General features: G+C 41.1%; 1 protein-coding gene across 1 annotated transcript in view; it reads left to right on the top strand.

The window, feature by feature from the left end:
* DNAH3 (dynein axonemal heavy chain 3) overlaps positions 1 to 26,504 on the top strand; it is a 150,344-nt gene that overhangs the window by 99,944 nt on the left and 23,896 nt on the right. The window contains exons 45-53 of the mRNA XM_064478501.1: positions 357 to 536; positions 8,857 to 8,980; positions 9,060 to 9,216; positions 9,461 to 9,604; positions 10,555 to 11,221; positions 12,483 to 12,648; positions 14,233 to 14,449; positions 16,176 to 16,358; positions 21,766 to 21,964. Of these exons, the coding sequence (XP_064334571.1) occupies positions 357 to 536; positions 8,857 to 8,980; positions 9,060 to 9,216; positions 9,461 to 9,604; positions 10,555 to 11,221; positions 12,483 to 12,648; positions 14,233 to 14,449; positions 16,176 to 16,358; positions 21,766 to 21,964 (2,037 nt within the window). The remainder of the gene's footprint in view (positions 1 to 356; positions 537 to 8,856; positions 8,981 to 9,059; positions 9,217 to 9,460; positions 9,605 to 10,554; positions 11,222 to 12,482; positions 12,649 to 14,232; positions 14,450 to 16,175; positions 16,359 to 21,765; positions 21,965 to 26,504) is intronic.

Here is a 26,504-nt window from a genome sequence, read left to right as displayed (position 1 = left end):
TTTACATATCCTGTTGACTGGGAGAAGGACTGTCTTCCTCACCATCATATCCCTAGCAAATAACAAAATATGTAGCACATGGTAGGCAATCTATATATTTTGGTTGAAGGAATGGGAAAAAATTAAATGTCTGTTTGTTAATCCGTGCATCCTAAAAGTCATAATACACAGAGATCTCAATGAGGCAGAAGAGCCCAAAACCCAGAAAAACCTCTTCCCTTATTGTAAGAATGTCTACTGGCTGAGCCTTGCCTAGAGTGAGGATGTAACTGTGGGCACAGATTCTCCCTTGGAAGGTTGGTCATCTGCTACCTCCTGTGAGACTTACAATCTGTGGCCATGTCTTCTTTCCTCAGATGACCTCAACATGCCAGCCAAAGAGGTGTATGGAGCCCAGCCCCCCGTTGAGCTCCTAAGGCAGTGGACTGACCACGGTTACTGGTTTGACAAGAAGGACACAAACAGGCTGGACATCGTTGATGTGCTGCTTGTGACAGCCATGGGCCCCCCAGGGGGAGGAAGGAATGACATTACTGGTACGTATGTGAAGGAGAGAGTTCAGTACTCTTCACCCACCCTCTACAGAGCCGGACCACCTCCATGGATGGGGGTGCTGGTGCAGAGCATTCTGTCCTGATGGAAGGTGGAGAAAGATGTAGCTTGTAGCCAGAGGGGTTTGAGTTAGCCTCAAGGGGTGGCATTTGTATATCTCATGTTGGAAGTTGTGTGAAATAGGATGGGAAGATGAAAAGAGGATTTGAGGAGTCTTTGGCCAGGTCCTAGAGGAACAGAGAGTCTTACGTGAAAAGGAGAGTTCATTGTAGCCAGCATGTGCTCCAGGAGGAAGGCTAGATCCGAGGTTCTCAACTAGGTGTGCATGACAGATTCCCCTGTTGTATGTCTTACAATTCTTTACCTTGTCAGAGATAAAACACCTAACCCAAAGTGGCATAAGCAAAATAATAATAACAAACAAATAAATATGATTCTCTCCCTGTCATCTAACTCTTCAAGAGTATATTTTGCTTCAGGTGCAACTTGATCCATCCAGGTCTACAGGTATCCATATTTTTATTCTGAGATGCATCCTTGGTTAAGAATCTTAATGCCATTTCCAGACTTAAGATTCTATGACCTTGTTCTCCCCTGTGGCATTTATCTTTCTCATCTCTAAAATAGAGAAAGCAGGGTGATTTTATTTGAGTACACAAACCATCACCTTCTACCATCACCTTCTACTTAGAGTCCAGGGGTACCTTTGCACTGGGTTTGACTAGAGCAGGACCTCAGGCACTTTACATCTATAAATTCAACACCTCTTCCACTAGTGAGAGGGAAGGGAGCTTGGTATATTCCTTTTCTCTAAGACCTAGCCATTCAATGTTAGAAAATACTTGCAAACTGTCTGATAAGGAGTTAATATACAAAATATGTAAGGAATTCTTACAATTCTAGAAAAACAACAATCTGATTAGAAAATGGGTAGAGAACTTGAATAGACATTTTTTTCCAAAGAAGACATGCAGATGGCCAACAAGCACATGGAAAGATGTTTAACATTGCTAATATTAGAGAAATACAAATCAAAATCACAATGAGCTATCACCTCACACCTGATAGAATGGCTGTTATCAAAAAATCATGCAATAACAAATGCCATTGTGCACTGTTGGTGGGAATGTAAATTGGTGCAGCCACTATGGAGAACAGTAGGGAGGTCCCTCAAAAAATTAAAAATAGCACTACGACATGATCCAGCAATCCTACTTCTGGGTATGTATCTGAAGGAAATGAAATCACTATCTCGAAGAGATATCTGCACCCCCGTGTTCATCACAGTATTATTCACAATAGGCAAGTCATGGAAACAAAGTGTCCATTGATGGATGAATGGATAAACAAAATGTGAAGTGGGTAAAGAAAATGTGAAATACACAAACACACACACACACAATGGGCTATTATTCAGCCATAAAAAGGATTAAAATCCTATCTTTTGTGACAACATGAATGGACCTTGAGAACATTTTGTTAAGTGAAATAAGTCAGACAAAGAAAAACAAATACTATATGATATCACTTAACATGTGGAATCTAAAAAAGCCAAACTCAAAGAAACAGGAGTAGAATGGTGGTTGCCAGGAGTTAGGAGATGAGGGACATGGGGAGATGTCAGTCAAAGGGTTTCCAAATATAAGGTGAATCAGTTTTGAGGATCTAATGTACAGCATGGTGAGTCTAGTTAACAACAACAACAAAAAAGGTAATTATGTGAGGTGATGGAAGTGCTACTTAACCTTACTGTGTAATCATTTTGCAATATATGTATCAAATCATCCTGTTGTAAACCTTCAGCTTATATATGGTATATGTCAATTATATCTCAGTAAAACTGGATGGAAAAAGACCTCTTCAAAAGGTCATATTTGTTTCCAGCAAGTATCTCAGAAATAGTAATCACTAACATTTGTGCAGCAATGGACAGTTTTTAAGCTTTTTATGTCACAAATATGATATTTGAAACGATTCTATAATAAAGACCAGTGCCCAGAGACTGCCAGGAATGTGTCTGTAGTCAAGTGAAATTAGGTTTACTAATTTGCTGCAGCAAAGGTGTCTGCACAGAATGGAGAAGCATGGGAGTGCTTGGTGAAAGGGAGTTAAATGGACTTGTGCTGGGTAATAAGAGGAAAGGCTTACGGAACCAGGCACTCTGTTCTGGATTAGGTACTCTGAGGAAGTGGGGACAATTTGATAAGTGAGTATCTTAATTTTTTTATAGGAGGCAGGAAGAATGAAGCTGTCACTTGGTAAAGAAGTAGAGTCACTCACATTTGCTAGGGGAGGAAGTTCTCATGGTTGCAGAGCAATCTTGTTTCTATCATGTTTCATCATAGTTGGTTCAACAGCTGATGTTGATATTTAATGAAATTGTGTGCAGTGGAGAACCAACACCCTAGCTGATAATTGCTAGACCAGCTGCCAGCTATTAGGGCTGAGATGGGAAAACAGGCTCAAGACAATATAGCATGGTGGTTGGGAGCGTGGTTTAGCAGAAACTTGATGTGAGTTTAGGTAACATATAATAAGCACTAATAAACATTAAGTCCTATTAATATCCTTATCATCAAAAAAGCAAGTGACTTCCTCGAGTTCACACAACTATCAATGGTTCCAGATCAATAATGTATAAAATATTATTCTGGCATTTTTGTTTTTAAAAAGCAAAACCTTTCTATGTAAGTATATAATATAGTGGAGAATACATATGTGTGTCTATGTGTATATAGATAGATAGAGAAAGGTAAATATATAAAACTATGTAAATAATTTTGTGAAAATGGCAGCAACTGTGGCAGAATCATTTTTGTCTCTTTCCAAATTCCCAGAGCAACTAGATAGCAAAAGTCTATAAACAACGTTTACAAAAAAAACTAGTTGGCAGAGTGTTCCCCACATATTCCGAAGTGTAATTGGTGGGAACAAACCACTGGCAGCTGCAAGACCCACATGTTATCTGCATCTGTGCAGGAGAAAGCAGAGGCAAATATTGAGACGTCTAACAGAACTGAGAGTGGTGGAACCCAAAAGTAGCCAACAGACATTCACTGGTAAGTGTGGCAGCCAATTTGAGAACACAAGCTGAGGTTGGCAGGACTTCTACCTACTCGAATAACAAGCACAGTGAACCTGCAGGGAGCCCTGAGGGGCTACAGCAGTGTTGCCAACCATGATTTCTCAAAACTAACCAAGTCTCCTAATTGAAGAGAAACTGCTGGAAGTTGAATCAGAATTGAGCAAGTTAAGATCACTAGAAACAATGGAAAGAGAAGGTCACTATGTTTTTTGAACACTTAAAAAATCGGAAAAGGGAGCTTTGTGGGGTTAGAAAAGTCATCTGAATCAAGTCTGCTTCTCATTTCATACATAAAAATGAGCAAAGAAAAAGTACTGATGTCATGTTTCATAAAAAAATTAATGTAAGAAGAAAGAGAATAAAGAGCAGAAAAACATGTACTTCAAAAGCACAACAAAAAAACATACTTAAAATACTTTATTCAAAATAATCTGAAAGGCACTGATGAGATGATGCAAGACGGTAAAGAATGGCATACATACATCAGAACTGGAAACACTTAGAAATTCAATGAAGGAACTCAAGAGTTAGGGGGTGGGAAAGTACCTTAAAAATGAAGCCAAAACTAAAAGGAATGCAAAATAGGATAGCATCAATAATGCCTTAAGAAATTTTAAAACAATAGAAGGAAATTTTTTGAAATTAGAAAAGAAATGAAGACACAAGCTACAACATGAATGAACCTTAAAGACATTATGTTAGTGAAATAAGTCAGTTATAAAAGAACAAATATTGTATGATTCCACTTATATAGGATACTCAAGTTCATAGAGACAGAAAGTTGCCACGGTCTAGAATTAGAGGGAAATGGGGAGTTACTGTTTAATGAGTTTCCGTTACAGAAGGTGCAAAAGTTTTGGAGATGGGAGTAGTGATGGTTGCACAACAGTGTGAATGTGCTTGATGCCACTATACTGTATACTTAAAAATGGCTAAAATGAGGGAGGAGGGTATAACTCACTGGTAGAGTGTGTGCTTAGCATGTACAGGGTCCTGGGTTCAATCCCTGGTACCTCCACTAAAAATAATAACTAAATAAACCTAATTATCTCCCCACCAAAAATAAAAATAAATAAATTTTTAAATGGCTGAAGTGGTAAGTTTTATATTATGTATATTTTATCACAATAAAAGAGATTTTTAAAGAAATGAAGAAAAGAATTAAAAGGTTTGAGTGAAAGTAACCAATATTAAAGTTAGGCAGAGAAAATCCAACATACAACTAATAGGAGAGTCTGAAGAAGAAAACCAAAGTTTCTTCAAAGAAAAAAATAAAACAAATAATAAAAGCTATAAGTAAATAAAATACTCCTGAAAAGAAAATGTTTTTTGAAAATTATATATTGGAAGAGTATATTGTCACAACATTGTAAGCTGACTATACTTCAACAAAAATATATTTTTTAAAAAAGAGTATATTGTGTACCTAAGAATGCAGACTGAAAAATGATCATTATCAAGATATACACTAGTGAAATGACTGGACTTTAAAGAAAAAGAGAAAGGTAAAAAGTGCACATGACTTAGAAATAAAATTAGATCATCTTAAGAATTTCAACTGTAATGCTTTATGCTAGAGAGGATGGAATAACATATTTAAGATACTTGAGGAAATAAAATGAGAGTCAAGGATTTTATTGTCAACAAAGCTGACCTTCAAGTATAAAAGGAAAACTGTTAATCAACATGCAAGAAGTCAGACTTATTTTCATAAGCCTTCTCTCAGGAATCTACTAGAAAATGGATTTCACACAGTCAAAATGACTATAGAGAGATCAATATAACAACTGTAGTGAGCACTAAATAGGTGGTTATTTGTTGAACTAAGACTAAATGGGAGAGATTATAATATGTAAAGGCTTTATGATCTGATAATGTAGATATAGAACAATTGAAAATGGAGGAAATAGGAGAAAATAATTGCAAATGATGCAACACAAGGGATTGATTTCCAAAATATACAAGCAGCTTACTCAGCTTAATATCAAAAAAACAAACAACCCAATAAAAAATGGACAGAAGATCTAAACAGACATTTCTGCAAAGAATACATACAGATGGCCAACAGGCTCATGAAAAGATGCTCAACATCACTAAGTATTAGAGAAATGCAAATCAAAGCTACAATGAGATAATCACTTCACGCTGGTCAGAATGGCCATCCTTAAAATGTCTACAAATAATAAATGCTGGAGAGAGTCTGGAGAAAAGGGAACCCTTCTACACTGTTGGTGGGAATGTAATTTGGTGCAGCTGCTATGGATGGATCAAAGTGTGGAGATTCCTTAAAAAACTAAAAATAGAGTTACCATATGATCCAACAATCCCACTCCTGGGCATAAATCCAGAGAAACCTCTAATTCAAAAGATACATGCAACCCAATGTTCATAGCGTCATTTTTTTTACAATAGCTGGGACAGGGAAGCAACCTAAATGTCCACCAACAGATTACTGGATAAAGAAGTTGTGGTATATATACACAATGGAATATTACTCAGCCATAATAAGGGATGAATAATGCTATTTTCAGCAATATGGATGGACCTAGAGATTATCTTACTAAGTGAAGTAAGTCAGATTAAGACAGGTATCATATGATAACACTTACATGTGGAATCTAAAAAAGTGATACAACCAAACTTGTTTACAAAACAAAGAGACTCACAGACATAGAAAACAAACTTATGGTTACCAAGGGGGAAGGAGAGGAGGGAGGGATAAATTGGGAGTTTGGGATTGGCAGACACTAACTACTATGTACAGAATAGATAAACAAGGTCATACTGTATAGCACAGGGAACTATATACAATGGCTTGTAGTAACCCATAATGAAAAAGTATATATATATGTATCTGAATCGCTATGCTGTATACCAGCTACTAATATAACATTGTAAATCAACTATACTTCAATAAAAAATAGGGGAAAAAAGGAAAATGAAGGGGGATAAAGATAGCTTGTACAAAAAGTTTTAAACTTTTCAGTTATTGTAATTGGTGGTGGTAGTATATTATTCTGAGAGTGCTGTATGTATAAAGTAGGATTCTATGAATCACTGCTTAGAAAGTTCTATTTCTACTGTCCCTCATGTCCTCGAGAACCAGTGTGTAAAAAAGGAAATCAAGATGTGATATAGAAGAAGCTAAGTAAAGCCCTGAAATCATAAATTTGAAGTATCAGTACTCACTCCTAATGTGAACTGGTGTACCAAGTCTAGAAAGTAATAACTAACTTATTAACAATTATTAGCAGCCAGAATGTGGTCTTGAAATCCAATCTCCTGCTGAAAGAAACCAAGCTTCTTGGAGAAATGGCTGGTTGCACGTCTGGGGCAGGAAATGTGCAAGATATGTCTGTAACATCTTCATATATCCAATAATGAGAAAGCTTTCAAAGACTAAAGAGTCATGTCAAAAGCTTTTAGTTGACAACACAAGGAGGCTCTATTGGCCAAAAATGGGGAAATTTGAGCTTCTACAATGAGAGTAATTTAAATATATTGAAATTTATCAAGATGTATTTAAATCCATGAATCAGACAATCATAGCTGGTCATCTTCAAATGATGATAAGAAACCAACTCATTATCTTGAAAACTTGATAAATAAATGGAAAAAATCAAGCATTTATTTTGACTTTCTTATATGAAGTGTATCATTTTATAAGCAAATAGTAGATGAGGAGAAGTGTCCCTTTATAAAAATACTTACAATATTTTAATCAACTAATAACTAATATATAAAAAAGAAATGATAGAATCAGAATATCACCATTTTTGCAAATCTTACTGAATTAATGAATCTAGCCATTGAGAATCAGTAGCTACCAACATCACAAAGGGACAGACATCACCATGTGCCTCCTGGTGAAGGACTACACGACCAGCTGTATAGTCTGCCCAAAGGGATGGAACTTGAATCTGACCAAGTCTCTGGATATAGCAGCAAATTGGTAGGAAATACTGAGGACAGAGGAATCAAATAAACTCCACTATGAGTATGCAATCAACAGAATTCTGACTGTGGGAACTCTACAGGTCCAACAGCCCAGATACCCAACAGTGAAAAGATAAAAGAAAGGGCTGGAGAGGGAAACCTATAGATTAAAAGAGACTTAAAGGAAATATCAACTTTTTTAACTGGCAGGATTAAACTCTGGTATCTAGGAATAAACACATGGGTGATGAAAACCATAAAGAATTGCAAGATAGCAATTACTTTAAAAGTCAGGAGAGTGGTAACCTTTGGAAGGGGACAGGGAGAGGGCTGTGATTGAGATGAGATGCTTGGAGGGGCTTCTATGGAGGGCTGGCAAAGTTGTATTTCTTCATGTGGATGGTAGATGTAAGGGTTGTTAACCTTATAATGATTCACTAAACTATATATTTGTCTTGTGTGGTTTTTCTGTATATGTGTTTTACTTTATATAATAAAATTGTTTTAAAGATATGCAGGCAAATCTATAGAGATGGAAAATAGAGAATTAGTTGCCAATGGCTGTAAAGAAATGGGGAGTGACTGCCAGTGGGTACAGGATTTCTTTTTGGGGTGATTAAAATGTTCTACTATTGATTGTGGTAATAGTTGCACAACTAAAATACTGAAAAAAAATGTTTAATTGTGTAGTTTGAATGGGTGAATTGTATAGTATGTGAGCTACATCTCAATAAAGCTGATCTGTAGATATAGCTATAAATGATGAATATCTGACATATTACAGATAGATATAAATACAGATATAGATATGCAACAATACCAAATTGATAGTGGTTAATTTAGGGGTGAGGAGAGAATGGATTTAGTGTGTGGGAGGTAATGGATACTGTCTATAAAAGCATTTCTGACTTGTTTGACTCTTCTCCCATGATCACATATTGCCTTTATCTTTTAACAGTCCTGAGCACCAGACTAGCACTGTTAGCAGAACTTGTGCTAGAGATGTTCTGTGTCTGTATTATGCAATACAACAGCCACTAGTCACATGTTACTCTTGAGTTGTTGAAACGTGGCTAATGAGACTAAGGAAGTGTTTTAATGTTATTCAATATAGTTAATTTACGTTTAAATAGCCACATGTGGCTAGAGGCTGCCATATGGGACAGAATAGCGCTAGAACATTAAGGCAGAGGGAAAACTGGCTGTTCTCTATCTTAGGATCACTAGGCCCAGGAGGTAAGCGTGCATGTGTGCGCACACTCACATGTGCGCATGTTTTCCAGGACGGTTCACTCGCCATCTGAATATCATTTCCATCAATGCCTTTGAGGATGACATTTTAACGAAGATTTTCAGTTCAATTGCTGACTGGCACTTTGGGAAAGGGTTTGATGTGGTATTCTTAAGGTAAGAGGTTCCTGATCTTGGCCTGGGGTCCTCACTGCTGGCTCCTCCTTGACTGATCTGCCTTCTGTTTCCTCCCAAGGTGTGGAAAGATGCTGGTACAAGCTACTATGACAATTTATAAAGCTGCAGTGGAGAATTTCCTGCCAACTCCCTCCAAGTCACACTATGTCTTTAACCTGCGGGACTTCTCGCGGGTGATCCAAGGGGTTCTGCTCTGCCCTCACACCCACCTGCAGGTCAGCCGCTATCATTTCTGTTAAAAAGTTCGTTCAGCAATATCCTTGGCTACGGGGAATATACAGTGATAATAGTAATAGCTAACTTTTATTAAGCATTTAATCTATGCTAGGCATTGTGCTAAGTATTTTATAATCATCACTTCATTTAGTCCTCAAATGAACCCCAAGATTTAGAAACTATTTGAGAACTACCACCTCAGTTACCCCTGCCATTCATTCAAATAATTTACTGGATTTTCAGGATGTAGAAAAATTGATCCGGCTTTGGATCCATGAGGTTTATCGGGTCTTCTATGACCGCCTGATTGATCATGAGGACAGACAGGTCTTTTTCAACATGGTGAAGGAGACAACCTCCAGTTGCTTCAGGCAGTCTGTTGAGAAGGTAAGCCAGACTCCATGATCATTTGGCCTCAGAAATGGTCCCAAATATTTGATCATATTGTTTCAAGGTGCAGGTTTCCTTCCTAGTGGAGACTTGAAGCTCTGCTCTCTGAATCTCAAGAAATAGCATTGAGTCAACTAGTCACTTGATTCGGGGATATAATACTTGGCCCAGTTTTGCTTTAATTCTCTGGTAACATAGGTTTGGATCCTTTCAAAATGGTTTATGATGTGTTACTGTTTATAATTAACTTAAAATACATTTTCAGGGTCAATTAATTTGTGAGTTGAGAAATAAACCTTGGATTGTCATGGTTTGATTGATGCCCTGGGAAAGCCCAAGTGAAAGATTCATGGTTTCCCATTTGTAAATATTTTGTCTTTTCCATTTTGATATAAGAAAAGTTTTAAGCCTATATGTTTGCATCATACAATTCTATGTCTATTTTTAAGAAGCTGTGATTTCTCCATAGAAAAATTGCAAGTGTTTCATATTGCATCCAGAGACCAAATGCAGAAGCACTGCTAGCTTCTAATATCAGAAAGAAGAAGCATCTAAAATATTTCTACTCTAGGCACAGAGTGGGAGCCAGGGTTAATGCCTACACCTCTATTTGGTGAGAGAGCAAGCACATAAAAAATGGTGCCATCTTTCTACCACCTCCTCTTGGAATCTTACAATCTCATCACCAGTATTTTAACCACTTAGCAAACAGACTGACCCTTGCTTTCACACTCCTTTCTCAAATGTCCTTTCATCAGAGTCTGATGTGAACCATCAGATCCACATAGTATGTTTAAAAAAAAAACAAAACAGTTGATGAATCATGACTTTGGAGAATGTGCTCAGAGGAAACAAGCACATCTCCGGTTCCCTCCCGCTACACGTCCCGCGACCATCGTGGCTGGGCCACTGGCTGGATGCCTGGCTGAGACTTATCTTTCCCACAGGTCCTTATCCACCTGTCACCCACCGGAAAGATAGTTGATGATAATATACGTAGCCTCTTCTTTGGGGATTTCTTCAAGCCAGAAAGCGAACCAAAAATCTACGATGAGATCACTGACTTAAAACAGCTCACCTTGGTCATGGAGTACTACCTGGAGGAGTTCAACAACATCAGCAAGGCCCCCATGTCCTTGGTCATGTTCAGGTTCGCCATCGAGCACATCTCCAGGATCTGCCGGGTCCTGAAGCAGGACAAAGGCCACTTGCTCCTGGTGGGCATTGGGGGCAGTGGGCGGCAGAGTGCCAGCAAACTGTCCACATTCATGAACTCATATGAGCTGTACCAGATCGAGATCACGAAGAACTACTCAGGCCACGACTGGCGGGAGGACCTGAAGAAGATCATGCTGCAGGTGGGCGTGGCCACCAAGAGTACTGTGTTCCTCTTTGCTGATAACCAGATCAAGGATGAGTCCTTCATCGAGGACATCAACATGCTTCTGAACACGGGTGATGTGCCCAATATCTTCCCGGCCGACGAGAAGGCTGACCTTGTGGAGAAGATGCAAACGGCAGCCAGGACAGAAGGCGAGAAGATCGAAATCACCCCTCTTTCTATGTATAACTTCTTTATTGAGAGAGTGAAAAAGAACCTTCACATTGTCCTTGGTGAGTAGAAGCAAAGTCAGTTTGCCCTTTTCTTCTGGGTGTTTCAGGGTCTCCTGAGTGCCCTAAGCACAGTCCTCTTACAATGGTGCCAGGACTGACCCAGCCAAGGCACTCGCCCAGGGGTCAGTGGCTGGAATTCCTGTGGAAACTTCCATTCTCCTGAACAAACTATTTTAAACCTGTTCCATTCTCCCCAATTCTCTGAATTCTCCTCTAAATTCTCTCCTTCCTTTTAGTACATTACCCAGGCAGCCTCACGGAACAACATTCGGAGTTCTGCTCTGGGTGAATGACATCTCCAATCTATCCAGAGACCTAGGGATCTTGTTTAATACTCCTCTCTCATTACCATGTCCTGTCAGTTTTTGCCCCCTTGCTCTCTCTCACATATCTACCCGCTTATCTCTATCTCTGCTACTTTCATATTAGCTAAGCCATTATCATCTCACCCAGACCTCACCTCTACAGCCTTCTAACTGTTCTGTGTCCATGTCTGTCCATTCCAGACCTTTCTATTCCATGGAGCCAGAATGGTCTTTTTTTCATGTATTGCAAATATGGTCATTGTATGTTTACACACACACACACACACACACTGAAACACCTAAATTGCTTTCTATTAGGATAAAGGCCAAAATTCCTAACCTATGGTTTTATAAAGCCACCTTCCAGGCTGTCTCCTGTCTCTTCTCCACTCTCATCTCAAACCAAGCTTCCGCTTCTGTTTTTTAGCCACGCTGACCCCACACTTCCACATTATTTACATCCTGCTCCTTTTGCCACATTGAGTCTAAATAAAAAAATGAATGGAATTGGGGGCATAGAACCCAAAGTGTGTGGTTGGATTGAGATGAGGTCAGAAACAAGCTGATGGCCCCCACAGCATCTTCTATAAGTAGCTATGTAAGGGGCATCCATGACTCCTTTATGTCTGGGAGTAAAGACAAATAGAGCAAGGGGGTCAAAGGACTCAAACCACTCTGGCTAAGTGACCCTGAGGATCTGGAGGGATAATATAGATATTGTGAGACCAGCCAGAAGGCTATTGTAATAAACTGAATTTCCATCACAAAGTTGCATGAAAATATCCCCCCTGCACTTCCCAGGCACTTATCATGACTACTCCCCATTGCACCCTGGTGTACCAACAGGAAACACCACTGCTCCCTAGACCCCACCAGCATGCTTGGGAAGACCTTCCTGTCCCTTTAGGCCTCCTTGACGCAGAGAAAGAGACCTAACAGAGTCTACTTTTCATCAGCCATGAGTCCAGTTGGGGATGCCTTCAGGAACCGCCTGCGGATGTTCCCATCACTGATCAACTGCTGTACAATTGACTGGTTCCAGTCTTGGCCTACTGATGCCCTGGAGATGGTGGCCAACAAATTTCTAGAAGATGTGGAGCTCGAAGACAGTATTCGGACGGAGTAAGTGTTAGCTGCATTATAGTGCCCCGACCAAATATTTCAAATGAAAATCCAGGTATTGGCTCTATTCTCGTTGCTGTTTTAAGCTTCATCAATTTATGTTTTTTTAAAAAAAAAGTCTTATACTTTTAAATCATGTTTAGATAGTTAATAAAACGTCTTTGCTGAAAAAGCATAACATTTCGTTGTATAGAATCGTCCTGGAGATGCACTGTTGTTATAGCTGTGAGAACCTGGATGTGATAATACAGCTATTTCTGTAGTCTCAGAGTGTACATTCCCGACAGGGGCAGTATCACTGCCAAGGGGGTGAAAATTGGTTCTTGTGAGGGTTTTTTTTGTTGTGAAAAACACTTGCTATTTTTTTGTATAAAGCACAGATATACAAAAAAAAAAAAAAGAAAGAAAGAAAGAAAGAAAAAAAAAGCACTGAATTTTGGCTAGAGTAGGGGAAGGGATGAAGGGATGAGACTGTCAACCACTCTGGGTGTCCCGTGAATGCAGGAGTCATGTCACCTGCCTTGTATACCTCTATATCCTGGTACATAGTAAGTTCAATTACTACTCATTAAATGAATGAATAAAAAAATGAATAAATAGGCAGAATTTTCATGGCTTTAAGACATTTTAAGAGCTATGAACTTTGTTCTGTAGGCCAGAAGACCCTTAACCTGGGTCTACAGCCTCATGAAAGGAATTTGGAGGGCCAGCGAATATGAATGGGGACAAATTACATCTTCTTGTTCACTGACACCTGGTGCTTTGCATTTCTTTCAGTGAGGGGTGACAATGAGAGGTGATAAACCCCAGTCTGGCTGTGTGAGACCTGTGTCTTTGTTACCTGTGGGAATCACAGTTATTCCCATACCTCATTCAGTCATTACAGATACCCCAGTATATCATTTCCTTCAAAATGATGATAGTTTTCAGACTCGTTGCCCAATCTTACTATTTTATGCCTCCATCGGCAAACTATGACCCATGGGCCAAGTCCAGTTCACAGTCTATGTCTGTACATAATGTTTTATTGGAAGACAGCCATGCACACTACAATGGCAGAGTCGAGTAGTTACTGCTGAGACTATGTGGCTCACAAAGTCTAAAATAGTTACTATCTGGCCCTTTCCGGAAAAAGTCTGCTGACCCCTGATTTAATGTATCAATAAAAGCACACATATAACAATATCACAAATTTGGTTTTTAAAATATGTTGAAAACTCTTTCAACATAATTGGTTTCCTTTATAATCCTATATATATGTATATTATGTTGTGCATTTTAAAACATTATTCTGCAAAGTCCAGAGGCTTCACCAGACTGCCAAAGATTAAGAACTCCTGCTTAAGCCCTGGTGATTCACAAAAGCGATCAAAGATAGAAATTACCTGGTCAAAGATCATTCTGGTAGGAATTTATACCTCCTTCATCCCTCCTGAGCCTCTGTTGACATGCTGCAGGGAATTTGGGATTCCAGCAGGCCATGGTGAGTGGTCTTCTCGCACCCTCACCATCTGCGAGCCAAGCCGTGCTGGATCCCTCTACAGCAGGTTGGACCTGCCTCCCTACCCTTTGTGTCCTTGGCAGGGTCATCTCCATGTGCAAATATTTCCAGGAGAACGTGAAAACGCTGTCTCTCGACTACTACCACACACTTCGCAGACACAACTACGTTACCCCTACCTCCTATCTCGAACTGATCCTAACCTTCAAGACGCTCCTGAATAGGAAGAGACAAGAGGTGGATGTGATGAGGAACCGCTACCTGACAGGCCTGCAGAAGCTTGAATTTGCAGCATCACAGGTGAGCACTGCCAGAACAGAACAGGGACGAAGAGGTCCAGGGCCAAGGGGACGTGGTGAGGCGCTTGTTCAGGTGCGGAGGTTAAGAGAGCACCAGATAAAGACAGCATCTCACCCCGCACTTGCAGGACTTAACCTCGCTTACCTCAGCCTAATCTTGGCCCTGTGAGAGTCTGTCTTTAAAGCCTTTGATGTTTTCTTCACCATGGATCTTTTTGAACGAATTTTAACTTCTTACATTACAGTAAAACACGACTTATCTGGAGTACTGAGTGTTTTTGGTGCCCCTTTAAATTCTGTGTCCAAGGCAAGTGCCTCACTCACCTCACCCTTGCCTCAGTCCCGGGTATTCTCAGTGGGGGACTGGGCAGGACAGGGCGGTGGTTAGAGCAGGGCTTTGTGGAGTCGGACAGTCCTGGGCTCAAACTCCAGCATTATAACTTATCAGCTATACAACCTGGAAGATGTTATTTCAACCTCTTGGGGCCTTAGTTTCCTCATTAAAAAAAGTGATAACTGTCTTCACTTCATAGGGCATTATGAAGATTAAATGAGCTGACAGAAGCATAACCCTTAGCAAAATGTCTGGCATTTGAACCAGCAGTTGACTTGTGCTTGGAGTCCCTTGACAAAATCACATTAAGACGTGAATTTTCAGCACCCATGAAGAACTAAGGCAGCTGAATGGTTTGCCGTAGGCTGACCTATCACTGAGTACAGCAAACCCACCAACATGCAGTGCAGGGATGGGAGAGAGCGTCAGAGGTGGCCTCTGTTGTTCTGCTCCTGGGGTTGCTGGGTCCAACTCAGAGTCACTGGCTTTTAGAGAGATGCTGAAAATTGGGGTCTCTCCAGACAAGGATAGGGCGAGCAAACTGTTGTTGGAGGAGCAGCAAAATGACCTGAGGACAGTAAAGAGAATGACGGTGCCAGTTAACACTCCTCGAGCCCTGCCACGTGCCTGTGTATGAGGAAAATGCTGTTATCATCACGTTACACCCGAAGACCAAGGACCCAGAGAGGCCCGGCGACTTGCCCACCATCACCAGCCTCGCGAGTAGCTGGTGCAAGCGGTTAGGTCAAAACTGAAGCTTGGGTCTGCACGACTCCAGAGTCTGTGTTCCTGATCAGGCCAGCATGCTGTGTTTCTCTCATGTGGACTTTCTGGGGGGCAGTGGGTTCGAGGTCATGAAACTCTCTCCAAAAAATACCTGAGCTGCCTTAGAAGGCAGAATCAGGACCAGTGGGCGAAAACTGCGTGGGGGTAGATTCCAGCTCTTTACCAGGAAAATCTGATGTGTTTAGTTGTCTGAAAAACAGCCCAGCTCCCCAGAGCGGTGGTGAGCTCCCCATCATTAGAGATGTTCAGACAGTGGTCAGAGAGCTATTTGGCAGGAATGTTTTAGAGAGCCTCAGACCACTGGAAGAAATGACCTTGAAAGTTTTAAAATGTTGTATCATTTTAAAATTTTTTAAGTTTACCATTATATGTCTGGTGCCTACCACAGAGCTTGGTAACTACAACACATAGTATGAACTCAGCAACTAAGTACTAGAAGATCGAAGAGAGAAACCCTAGCCAACAAATGTGTACCCAGCACCATTAAAATCATCAGTATCTTCTGCACGTATCATAGGTTAGAGGTCGTTGCAGCTTTTGCCAACTCCGCCATTTTCAGCATTGGCATGGCTGACCCTGCACCCCTCTCACCCTCTCTCCTTGCTAGGTGGCAGTCATGCAAGTAGAGCTGACTGCCCTCCAACCCCAACTCATCCAGACCTCTGAGGAGACCGCTAAGATGATGGTGAAAATCGAAGAGGAGACGAGAGAGGCCGATGCCAAGAAACTTCTGGTGCAGGCAGACGAAAAAGAAGCCAACGCTGCTGCCGCCATTGCTCAAGGAATCAAGGTATAAAGAACCGAGAGGAAAGAGGGGGAACCGGCATTTTCTGGGTTCACCATTCTCTCACTAGAGCCTAACAGAGTCCCGCAGAATGTGCGCGGTCATGCCCAACTTGCAGATGGAAGAAGTGAGGGTTGAAAGGATGCTTTTCCAGCATCACATAACTAGTAAGTGACACCTGGCTCTCTCCAGGAAGCATTATTGTTTTGCAGATACTTTCCCTCTCCCTCAGAGTCAAGGCCTACAAACCCCAATATAATCTAACCTCATCTCTTATTATTTTCCCCTCATTGACTGCTCTGGCCACACGGGCCTCCTAGCTACTCCCCAGACAAATGCAAGGCATGTTCCTACCCCAGGGCCCTTGCACTGGCTGTTCGCATTGGCTATCTCCTTCACCTCCATCATGTTTTTGCTCAGATGTGGCTGGCATGTCATAGGTGTGAAATAAATATTTGTTGAATGACAGAAGGTTAAACCTAGAGGGCCGCATTTGAAGGTGATTTCTGTACTAAAGAAGAGCAGTCCTGGGAAGGGCTTCACCTATATTGAGATATTAGAAAAAAATCTGATTAACGTTCGTGTGATGTTACGTATTTCTCCAAGCACTTTGAAGCACACAGTTCCATTTGAGTATCATAACAACTTTGGACTTACTAGTGACAGCTGTCAGTATCTGAAAGTCAACAACATTGAGGTTCAGTGGTAAAAATGACTTTCCAGAGCTGCAAGGCTAGTTAGTAGGATTAGAATCCAAGGCTCATAGCACTTAGCTTAAGATACTTACTTCCCCCTACTTTCCCACTCAGCAGTTAGAAAATTCTTTTGACCATTCTTCAAACAAGAGCTTGAACAAAAAGTAGCTTGTGTCTCACTTCTAGGTTATGGGGCACTGTTTTGAAAAGGATGGGACTTCCAGATTGGCTTTTCTCTAATAAGTCCTGAAATCTGGCCTCTGTTAGGTTCCCACAGGTCCAGTCTCTGGTCTCAGAGTCCCACAGTGAATGTCCTGGATAAGAGAGGCTTGCTGACTCGTAGTCCTAGTGGTATGTGAGGGGGGCCAGTGGAACCATAAAAGACAGTGACCGCTGGGTACCAAGAGCCATCATCTAGCAGGTGATTTGTTATTCTATGACAAGGGGATAATAAGAGCCATGACTTATCAACGTCATCATGGTTTTTTTGGTATTGCTTTATTTAACAAATATTTATTGAATGCTTACTTTGTGCTGGCACTTTTCTAGGCGGTGGGCAAATAGGAGTGAATAAGACAGACAAAGTTCCTTTTCTCATGAAGGTTGTGTTCTCCTGTGTTTGATTTACAGTAACTTTTATCATCCTAACAGCCCTGTAAGGCAAATGGCATTATTCCAAGTTTACAGATGAGGAAATCATGGTACAAGGACTTAAACGACTTGTCCAGTCACACAGCTACCATGTGACTGAATCAAGATTCAAACCCAGAGCTCCCTGCTTCCAAAGCCCTCGCATCTGGCCATTATCCCAGAAGTTGCAAAAACTAGCAGCTATATATACACTGTGACGCATACAGTATTTTTTTTTTTAATTTGAAATACTTAACTTTTAAAAATCAAAAGATTTCAAGTAAAATTTTTTAACTTTTAGCTTTTATTAGGAAAACAAATTGAGTTCTAGGGCAACACAAGACCTGCATTCCTGGGTTGCACCCATGGGCAGCTTTTAATCAATGCTGTCCCTGGTGAGTTCCAGTTCATCAAAGCCCCAAATAGTTCACTTTGTGACACTCATATCACTGGTCTTTCCCCTAGAGGCACATGCATTTGCAACTTTTCTGTGATTCAGTGCTAGAATCAGATGTGTCAGGGCTCAATATTTGCTCTGTCCCTTCCTAACCTCAGTTTCCTCATCTGTAAAATGGAGACACTAAGAGAAAAACATGTAAAATTTATGGCATGTGTCCAGCACGCAATCAGAGCTTCATGGCCCATGTTAGCTATTCTCCAGAACTATCGTTCTTTTCCCTGTACCATGTGGACTTGCCTGCTTTATAAAGGCCAGTCTCTCACCATGTATGGGTACCATCACACATGGGATTCTTCTCCACAATGTCAGAGGAAAACAGTGATTTGCTGGAACAGGAAGGAGGTGAGAGGTGACATGAGGTTTATAAGGCAGTGACCCACCACACCCATTCCTGGGTAATAGACTGCCAAAACTCAGGTTTTGACATGAAGGGTGAGGTCTAATGCTTTGCCGTCGCATCCCCGAGTACTGGGAGTGACATCCTGAAGGTGAGTCAGGAGGTGGAAGAAACTATCCAGGGAGGAGTAAAAAGACTTGTGCTTGCTCTGAGTTTCCCTGAGACTTTCGTGAGGACCAGCATCCCCTCCTGAACCTCTCAGGGCTACAGTCCTCCTCCACACGAGGGCTGCTGATTTCCTCTAATATCCTCGCACCCCTAGAAATGAGAGAACATGGGAGAGAACACCCAGTGTGGTGCTAATGCAGTGCAGAGGCTCAGCAATGGAGTGGAGTCCGTCCTGGGACCATCAGGAGACTGGCAAAGAGTCAGTTCCCAAACCCTTGCTGCCCAAGTGAAACGGTTTACTTAACTTGGTTGATTCTTTTTTTTTTTTTAATTGCAGTATAGTCAGTTACAATATGTCAATTTCTGGTGTACAGCACAATGTCCCAGTCATACATATACATACATACATTCATTTTCATATTCTTTTTAATTAAAGGTTATTACAAGGTATTGAATATAGTTTCCTGTGCTGTACAGAAGAAATTTGTTTTTTAATTTATTTTTATATATAGTGGCTAACACTTGCAAATCTCAAACTGGTCGATTCTTTCTAAGCTAATGGATCGTTTCTTTTCCCCCTAATGAGGATAATAAACGATGCTTGGAGTACTGCAGAGATGGTTACGTTTCATCAGCAAGCACTGTGCTTCACGCGCCTCAAACAGCCCTGCTGCTCTGTGCACTGCTAAGCCGCAGGGGTCATTTATTAATTTTTTTCCACAGAAACAAATGATGTAACAGTAATAACACATACAAAAGAATTTTTAAGAGCTCAACTTTAACACCTATCCAATTTTCCAAGTTTTCTTCTAGTTCCTGTCTATCCATGTGCATGGTTACTGCAATCATAGCATAACTGTGATTTGCTTCATGCTTTTTAATTTCCTGAACAGCCTATCACAACTGTTTTTCCAGAATGTCATATAATCACTTTAATGACCATGCTATGTAGGTGTTTCACCCATCAAGGAGCCATTCCCCTACTGGGCACTGAAGTCTATTCCTTCCTTCCCTGTGTTCGGTATTTCCAGTGTGTCAGCTGCAGTTTCTCAACAGAGCTGTGTGTCAGAGTCAGCTTTGGAGTTTCAAAAATGCAGGTGCCCAGACCCCACCTAGGCTGCATCAGAACCAGAATGAATCAGAATCTCTGGGTGTGGAGCCTGATGGTGAGGATGCCCTGAGTGCTCCTCGGCGACTCTGATGCAGAGTCAGGGTTAAGAATCATTGTCAGAGGTAATACGACAATGAAAACCTTTGGAGTTACTTGACAAACAAGCCCTCTGGAACCCAGGACTTACCCCTTAGGAAAGAAGCAGAGCTTCCAGGCCACCAGGGGGCATAACGTGAACGTGGGCCACTAGTTGTCTGGCACGTTATAGGAAAGCGCACGAAGCTATGGGTAGTAGGAAGCCATGGGCATCTGGGTTGGTTGGAACCTGGTGAGAATCCAGAGCTATAGCTGAGTGAGCACCTTTGGTGTCCTCTGCCTGCAAGCCCCTCCTGAAGCAGGGTTCCGCCCCGGTTCTTCCCCATGTCTTGCACCCCTTGAATTGCCCTTGGGACCGAGCCATTCTTACCACCAGAAGCAGGGCATTCTGTTTTGATGCTGGGGACATCTGACGTGGCTCATTTTGAGGAGAGGGGGATTGTTTTAATATGATGAAGCCAAATGAAACATTGCTATGAGTTTATAAGAAAAGCAGAAAACCTAAAATAAAGAATCCATGATATACGCACACGTATGTAGGAAGGTGGAACCTCCTTTATTTTGTTTGCCTGTCACCATAAATGTGCAAGACATAGACTTCAACACGTGCTGCTTTTGACATTCTCTTATGAAGTTTCACTTCATTCATGACTGCGTGATCACTCCCTAGGCTCGGAGACTAACAGAAAATTCACTGAGTAGGGAGCCGGGGGCCCGCAGACACCAAGCTCCCCCTGCAGATACCAGAATCCACAGGTGCTCAAGCCCCCTACAGTCAGCCCTCTGTATCAGTGGTTCCAAGTCCACGGACAGAGGGCCAACTGTAATCTATAAAGTTCCTTCCAGTTCTAAAATGTTATACTGTTAAGCTTTCTTTTTTTTTTAAATGACATATAGTTCATATACAATTAATATTCACCTTGTAAAATCATGCAATTCAGAGGTTTTTAGTGTATTCACAAAGTTATATAATCATCACCTCTGTCTAATTCTAGAACATTTTCATCACCCAAAAAGAAGCCTGCACCCATTAGCAGTCGCTAGCCAATCCTCCCTCTCCCTGGTCCCTGGCAACCACTAACCTACTTTCTGCCTCTGTGGATTTTCTTTTTATGCACATTTCATGTAAATGGAATCATGTAGCAGGTGGCATTTTGCATCTGTCTGGCTGCTTTCACTTAGCATAATGTTCTCAAGGTTTATCCATGTTGTTGCATGAATCAGTACTTCATTTTGTTTTAGGGCTGAATAATATTCCATTGTATTAGTTTTGGTTCTGAATGAAGAAGTAATGGACAAAATATACACCATCTCCTTTTCCCAGAGCTCATGACCCAGCGTTAATCTTTATCCACATTTCTCATCCTTAACCTCTTGCCTTAAACTCCACCCTATCCCCAAACTTCCCCCATTGCCAACACCACCTCTACCCTATGTCTGAACTACAAGTGCATCCCGGACACTCGCCCTTTCTCTGACCTTCTCCCACCCCTCACACCTTATTCTTCCCTAAACTTGCCCTAACCCTCTTCCCATCTGTCACTCACCCCTTATTTTTTTTTATTTCATCTCTCAACCCATCCTTGATCAATGGCTATGAAGTCACTCACTGCATATATATCTTGGGAATTTGCTAAAAACCAAAAGCTTGATTTTTTTTTTAAACCATGTAAATTCTCAATGTCAAGGTATCCAGACCACAGCCCTACAATTCCATGCATGCCTCCCTGCTGCTGGCCAGCTGTCAGAGCCACCCTCACCATGCAGACCTCCAGGAGGGGCACCACCCTGGAAGGACACTGGGACGGGAAGCACCTCTTCCTACTTGCTCTGCTTCCTCCAGGAGCTGAGCTTGCTTCGCCCCCAGTATGCCAGGCACTAGGCAGTCACCTCTCCTGTCCCTGTGTTGCCTGCAGAACGAATGTGAAGGGGACCTGGCAGAGGTGATGCCAGCACTGGAGGCCGCACTTGCTGCACTGGACACCCTGAACCCTGCAGACATCTCACTGGTGAAGTCCATGCAGAATCCACCTGGCCCTGTCAAACTGGTCATGGAGAGCATCTGTGTGATGAAGGGGCTAAGACCTGAGAGGAAGCCGGACCCCAGCGGCAGTGGTAATCCCTTCCAGCACCCCACCTGACCCAGAGGCCTGTACAGGCTGCTCTCCCCTGGTAGGATGGGTGCTGGTGCCCCCACTCATCCTACCCCAGGCCTGCAGGCAGTATTGTCACGTCTTGGGGGAAATAAGAAAGGCACCAGGAAGTGTGTGTGTACCCAAAGAGCGCACTAAAAACTATATTTAGTTTTTAATCCATTTTCAGTGTATTTTTGTATGTTATATGTTTCTTCACCATCCTTTCTCCTCTCAATCAGTCAGGAAAATGCAGGCATCTTTAGGTGAAGCCAAGCTCAGTCAAGGCCCCTGTTTACAAAATATTACAAAAATGAAGCTCATGGAGACAAAAGGACCAATAGGGAGCAAGCACACAAAGTAAGATGTGGATGAGAGGGAGAGAAGCAGAAAGAGTTAAAGAGAGAAAGATAAGAAGCAGAAAGAAAAATAGTGAGACAGAGACACTGAAAGAGATAACCAGAGGTAAAAAGAGAATAAAAAGAGACAGAGAGTGAGAAAGAGATGCAGAGAAAGAAACTGAGACTGAGAAAGAAATGGAGAGAGACCCAGACACCTAGATGCCTGCAGAATACCCTTTAGGTCCATGCACATGCTTCATGGCAGTATTTCATTCTTTTTCATGACTGAGTAATATTCCATTCTCTATATGTGTTCCACATTTTCTTAATCCAATCATTTCTTGATGGGCACTTGGGTTGCTTCCATATCTTGGCTACTGTAAATAATATACTGCTATGAATGTTAAAGTGCATGTATCTTTTTGAATTAGTGTTTTAATTTTTTTTTTTTTGGATACCCAAGAGTGTAATTGTTGGATCAATTTTCACTTTTTTAAAGGAATATCCATACTGTTTTCCATAATGGCTGCACCAATTTACATTCCCATAAACAGTATATGAGGGTTCCTTTTCCTCCACATCCTCTCCAACATTTGTTATTAATAGACTTTTTGATGATAGCCAGTCTGACAGGTGTGACATGATACCTCATTTTGGTTTTAATTTGCATTTCTCTAATAATTAGTGAAATTGAGCATCTTTTCAGTGCCTGTTAGCCATTTGTATATCTACTTTGGAAAATATCTATTCAAGTCTTCTGCCTATTTTTGATTAGATTGTTTTTTAAATATAATTATATGAGCTGTTGATATATTTTGAATATTAACCCCTTTTTGGTTATATCATTTGCAATTATTTTTTCCCATTCTGTATGTTGTCTTTTCATTTTGTACATAGTCTCCTTGCTATGTAAAAGCTTTTAAGTTTAATTAGGTCCTTTTTGTTTAACTTTGTTTTGATTTCCTTTGCCTGAGAAGACAAATCCAAAAAAAACATTGCTATGGTTTATGTCAAAGAGTATTCTGCCTTTGTTTTATTCTAGGAATTTTATAGTTTCCAGTCTTATATTTAGTTTTTAATCCATTTTCAGTTAATTTTTGTATGTGATGTGAGAAAACGTTCTAATTTCGTTTTCTTTTTACATGTAGCTATCCAGTTTTCCCAGCATCACTTACTGATAGACTGTCTTTTCCCTATGGTATATTCTTGTCTCCTATGTTGTAGATTAACTGACCACCATAAGTGCATAGGTTGATTTCTGGGCTCTCTATTCTGTTCCCATTGATCTTTTTGTCTGTTTTGTGTCAGTATTGTGCTGTTTTTATTACTGTAGCTTTGAAATATAGTTTGAAGTCAAGGACATGAACAAACCTTCAGCTTTGTTCTTTTTTTCTTAAGATTGCTTTGGCTATTTGGGGTGTTTTGTGGATCCATATAAATTTTAGGATTATTTGTTCTAGTTCTTTACTGATATTTTGATAGGTTTTGTGTTATATCTGTAGATTGCTTTGGGCAGTATGGACATTTTAACAATATTAATTCTTCCAATTCGTGAACATGGGATATCTTTCCATGTTTTGTATCGTCTTCAATTACATCATCAATGTTCCATGTTTTCAGAATGTAGGTCTTTCACCTCCTTGGTTAAGCTTATTCCTAGGCATTTTATTCTTTTTGATGCAATTCTGAACAAGATTGTTTTCTGGCTTTCTTGTCTTATACAGCTAGATAACAGATTTCTGTTTATTAACCTTATATCCTGCAACATTACTGAATTCATTTAGCAGTTCTAATACTCTTTTTCATGGAGACTATTGAGTTTTCTATATATAGTATCATGTCATCTGTAAATAGTGACAGTTTTCCTTTTTCCCTTCCAATTTGGGTGCCTTTTACTTCTTTTACTTGTCTGATTGCTGTGGCTAGGACTACCTAATATTATGTTCCATGAATACTATGTGAAACAGTAATGACCACAGTGGGTATCCTTATCTTGTTTCTGATTTTAGAGGAAAAGCTTTCAACTTTTCACCATTGAGTATGATGTTAGCTGTGGGTTTGTCATTAATGGCCTTAATTATGTTGAGATATGTTCCCTCTGTACCAATTTTGATGAGAGTTTTTATCATGAATGAATGTTGAATTTTGTCCAGTGCTTTTTCTGCTTCTGCTGATATGATGATGTGATCTTTATCTTTCCTTTGGTTAACGTAGTGTATCACATTGATTAATTTGTGGATGTTGAACCATCCTTGCACCCCCAGAATAAATTCCACTTGGTCATGGTGTATGATCTTTTTAATAAATTGTTGAATTCAGTTTGCTAACATTTTGTTGACCTTTGCATCCATATTTATTGGAATTATAGGCCTGTAAATTTTTTGTAGTGTCTTTGTCTGGTGTCTATGTGTCTAGTGTCAATGTCTTCATCTATTCTTTTCCCAAGTTCAATTAGCATTCTTATTACTAATGCTTTGAACTCTTTATCTGGTGAATTATTTATTTCTGTTTCATTAGCTGTTTTTTCAGGGGTTTTTTTCTTTCTTGTTCTTTTATATGAAACATATTCCTCTGTCTTCTCATTTTGTTAACTTTCTCTGTCTCTATGAAATTAAATGGAACAGTTACCTGTCCCAATCTTGAAAGGGTGTTCTTGTGTGGGAGTGTCCTATGCAGTCTACATGTGCCCAGGGGCTTTGGTGGGACAGCTGTATCTTAGGTGAGCTTGGGTCACATCTTCCCCAGGGTGTGCTGGCTTCCCCAGGAAAGTGGGGCTGAAGATGGAGGGCCTAGAGCCAGAGCCAGGTGTCAGACAGAGCTTCTCGTATGCCCAGTGGTCATCAGCACCCTATTGTACGCAGGGTCAGGTCCCAAGGTGCTGGAGCAGAAGCCCTGCAGGTTGGGTTTGAGCTGGTCCCATTCTCCCTAAGTGTGTACCCTTCCCCTCCCAGCAATAGTACCTTCACTCTAGAGGGTAGCAGTACTGGAGCCAGGGGGACCAGAGCAGACAACCAGTGTGGGCTGGGTGTGTGCTGGATGGTCCTAGCACATCAATCAAAGCTCTGGACAGCTCCTAATCCACCACCTCTTCGAACTCCAGCAATGGATGTCTTCATCCCATTCGGATGCAGTGCCAAGTCCAGGCCAGCTCTGTTACCAGCTTTCCCCCTCCCCAGAGTGCACACTGTCTTTGGCAATGATAGCCTTCACCCTAGTGGGGAGTTGTGCTGGAGCTAGAGGGGCTAGAGCAGGCACTGGGTGCAGGCTAGGCACACACTGGGGCAGTCGTGGGAAACTGTCCAGAGCCCTGGGCCATTTCATATGCTTTCCCCATCTTGCTCCCAGGAGTAAGCAAGTGTGTGTGCTCTTCACTAGTGGAGTCTTGGTTTCTCCTGTAAGTCCCACTGGTTTTCAAACAAGCTAAAGGAACTCATCTTCCCAGTGTCAGACCCCAGGGCTGGAATGCCCCATATGTTTTGAACCCCTCACTGATAGGGAGGATCTCCGAGCCTGCAATACACTCTTCCTCTTTTGTCTCTTCTAGTGGCACAGATCCCAACCTGATTGCCTCTCCTTCTTTCCTACCTGAGTCCACATGGATCATTCTTTACATTCTTGATTGTAGAGGAGTCTTTCTGCCAGTCTCCAGTTGGTTTTCAGTGAGATTTGCTCCACATGTAGATGTATTTTTGATATGTTCATGGGGGGACTTGAGCTCAGTGTCATACTGCTCCACCATCTTGTTCTCCTCCCCAGGAGCTTACAGCTCCAAGGGAGAGGCAGACAATTAAAACCAACCAACCAAACAAACAAATCACAGATTGCCATAAATGCTATAAAGGGAATGGGCAGTCTAGCAGCTGAGATGAAAGAAAATGCTTCATAGAGAGGTAGCTTTTTAAAGAAGCCTGAAGTCTGATGAGGAGCCACCTAGATGCCATTTACAGCCTAGGTGAAGAGCTTATGGCAGGGAAGCACTTAGGATCATCAAGGAATTGAAGGAAAGTCCTTGTAACTAAAGACCAGAGAGTAAGATAGAGGCGAGGGTGGGTAAGGTTGGGGGGCCTCCCAGTCCATGACAAGAAGCTGGGGATTTTTTAAATTAAGATTTTGTTTTCAGACCAGTTTTATGTTCACAGCAAAACTGAGATGAAGATGCAGAGCTTTCTCATGCACCTCCTG

Source organism: Camelus dromedarius, chromosome 24 (genome assembly GCF_036321535.1).
Source record: "Camelus dromedarius isolate mCamDro1 chromosome 24, mCamDro1.pat, whole genome shotgun sequence".
NCBI lineage: Eukaryota > Metazoa > Chordata > Mammalia > Artiodactyla > Camelidae > Camelus > Camelus dromedarius.
The sequence above is the reverse complement of the archived record's forward strand: the minus strand, read 5'-3'. Positions and strand labels throughout refer to the sequence as shown.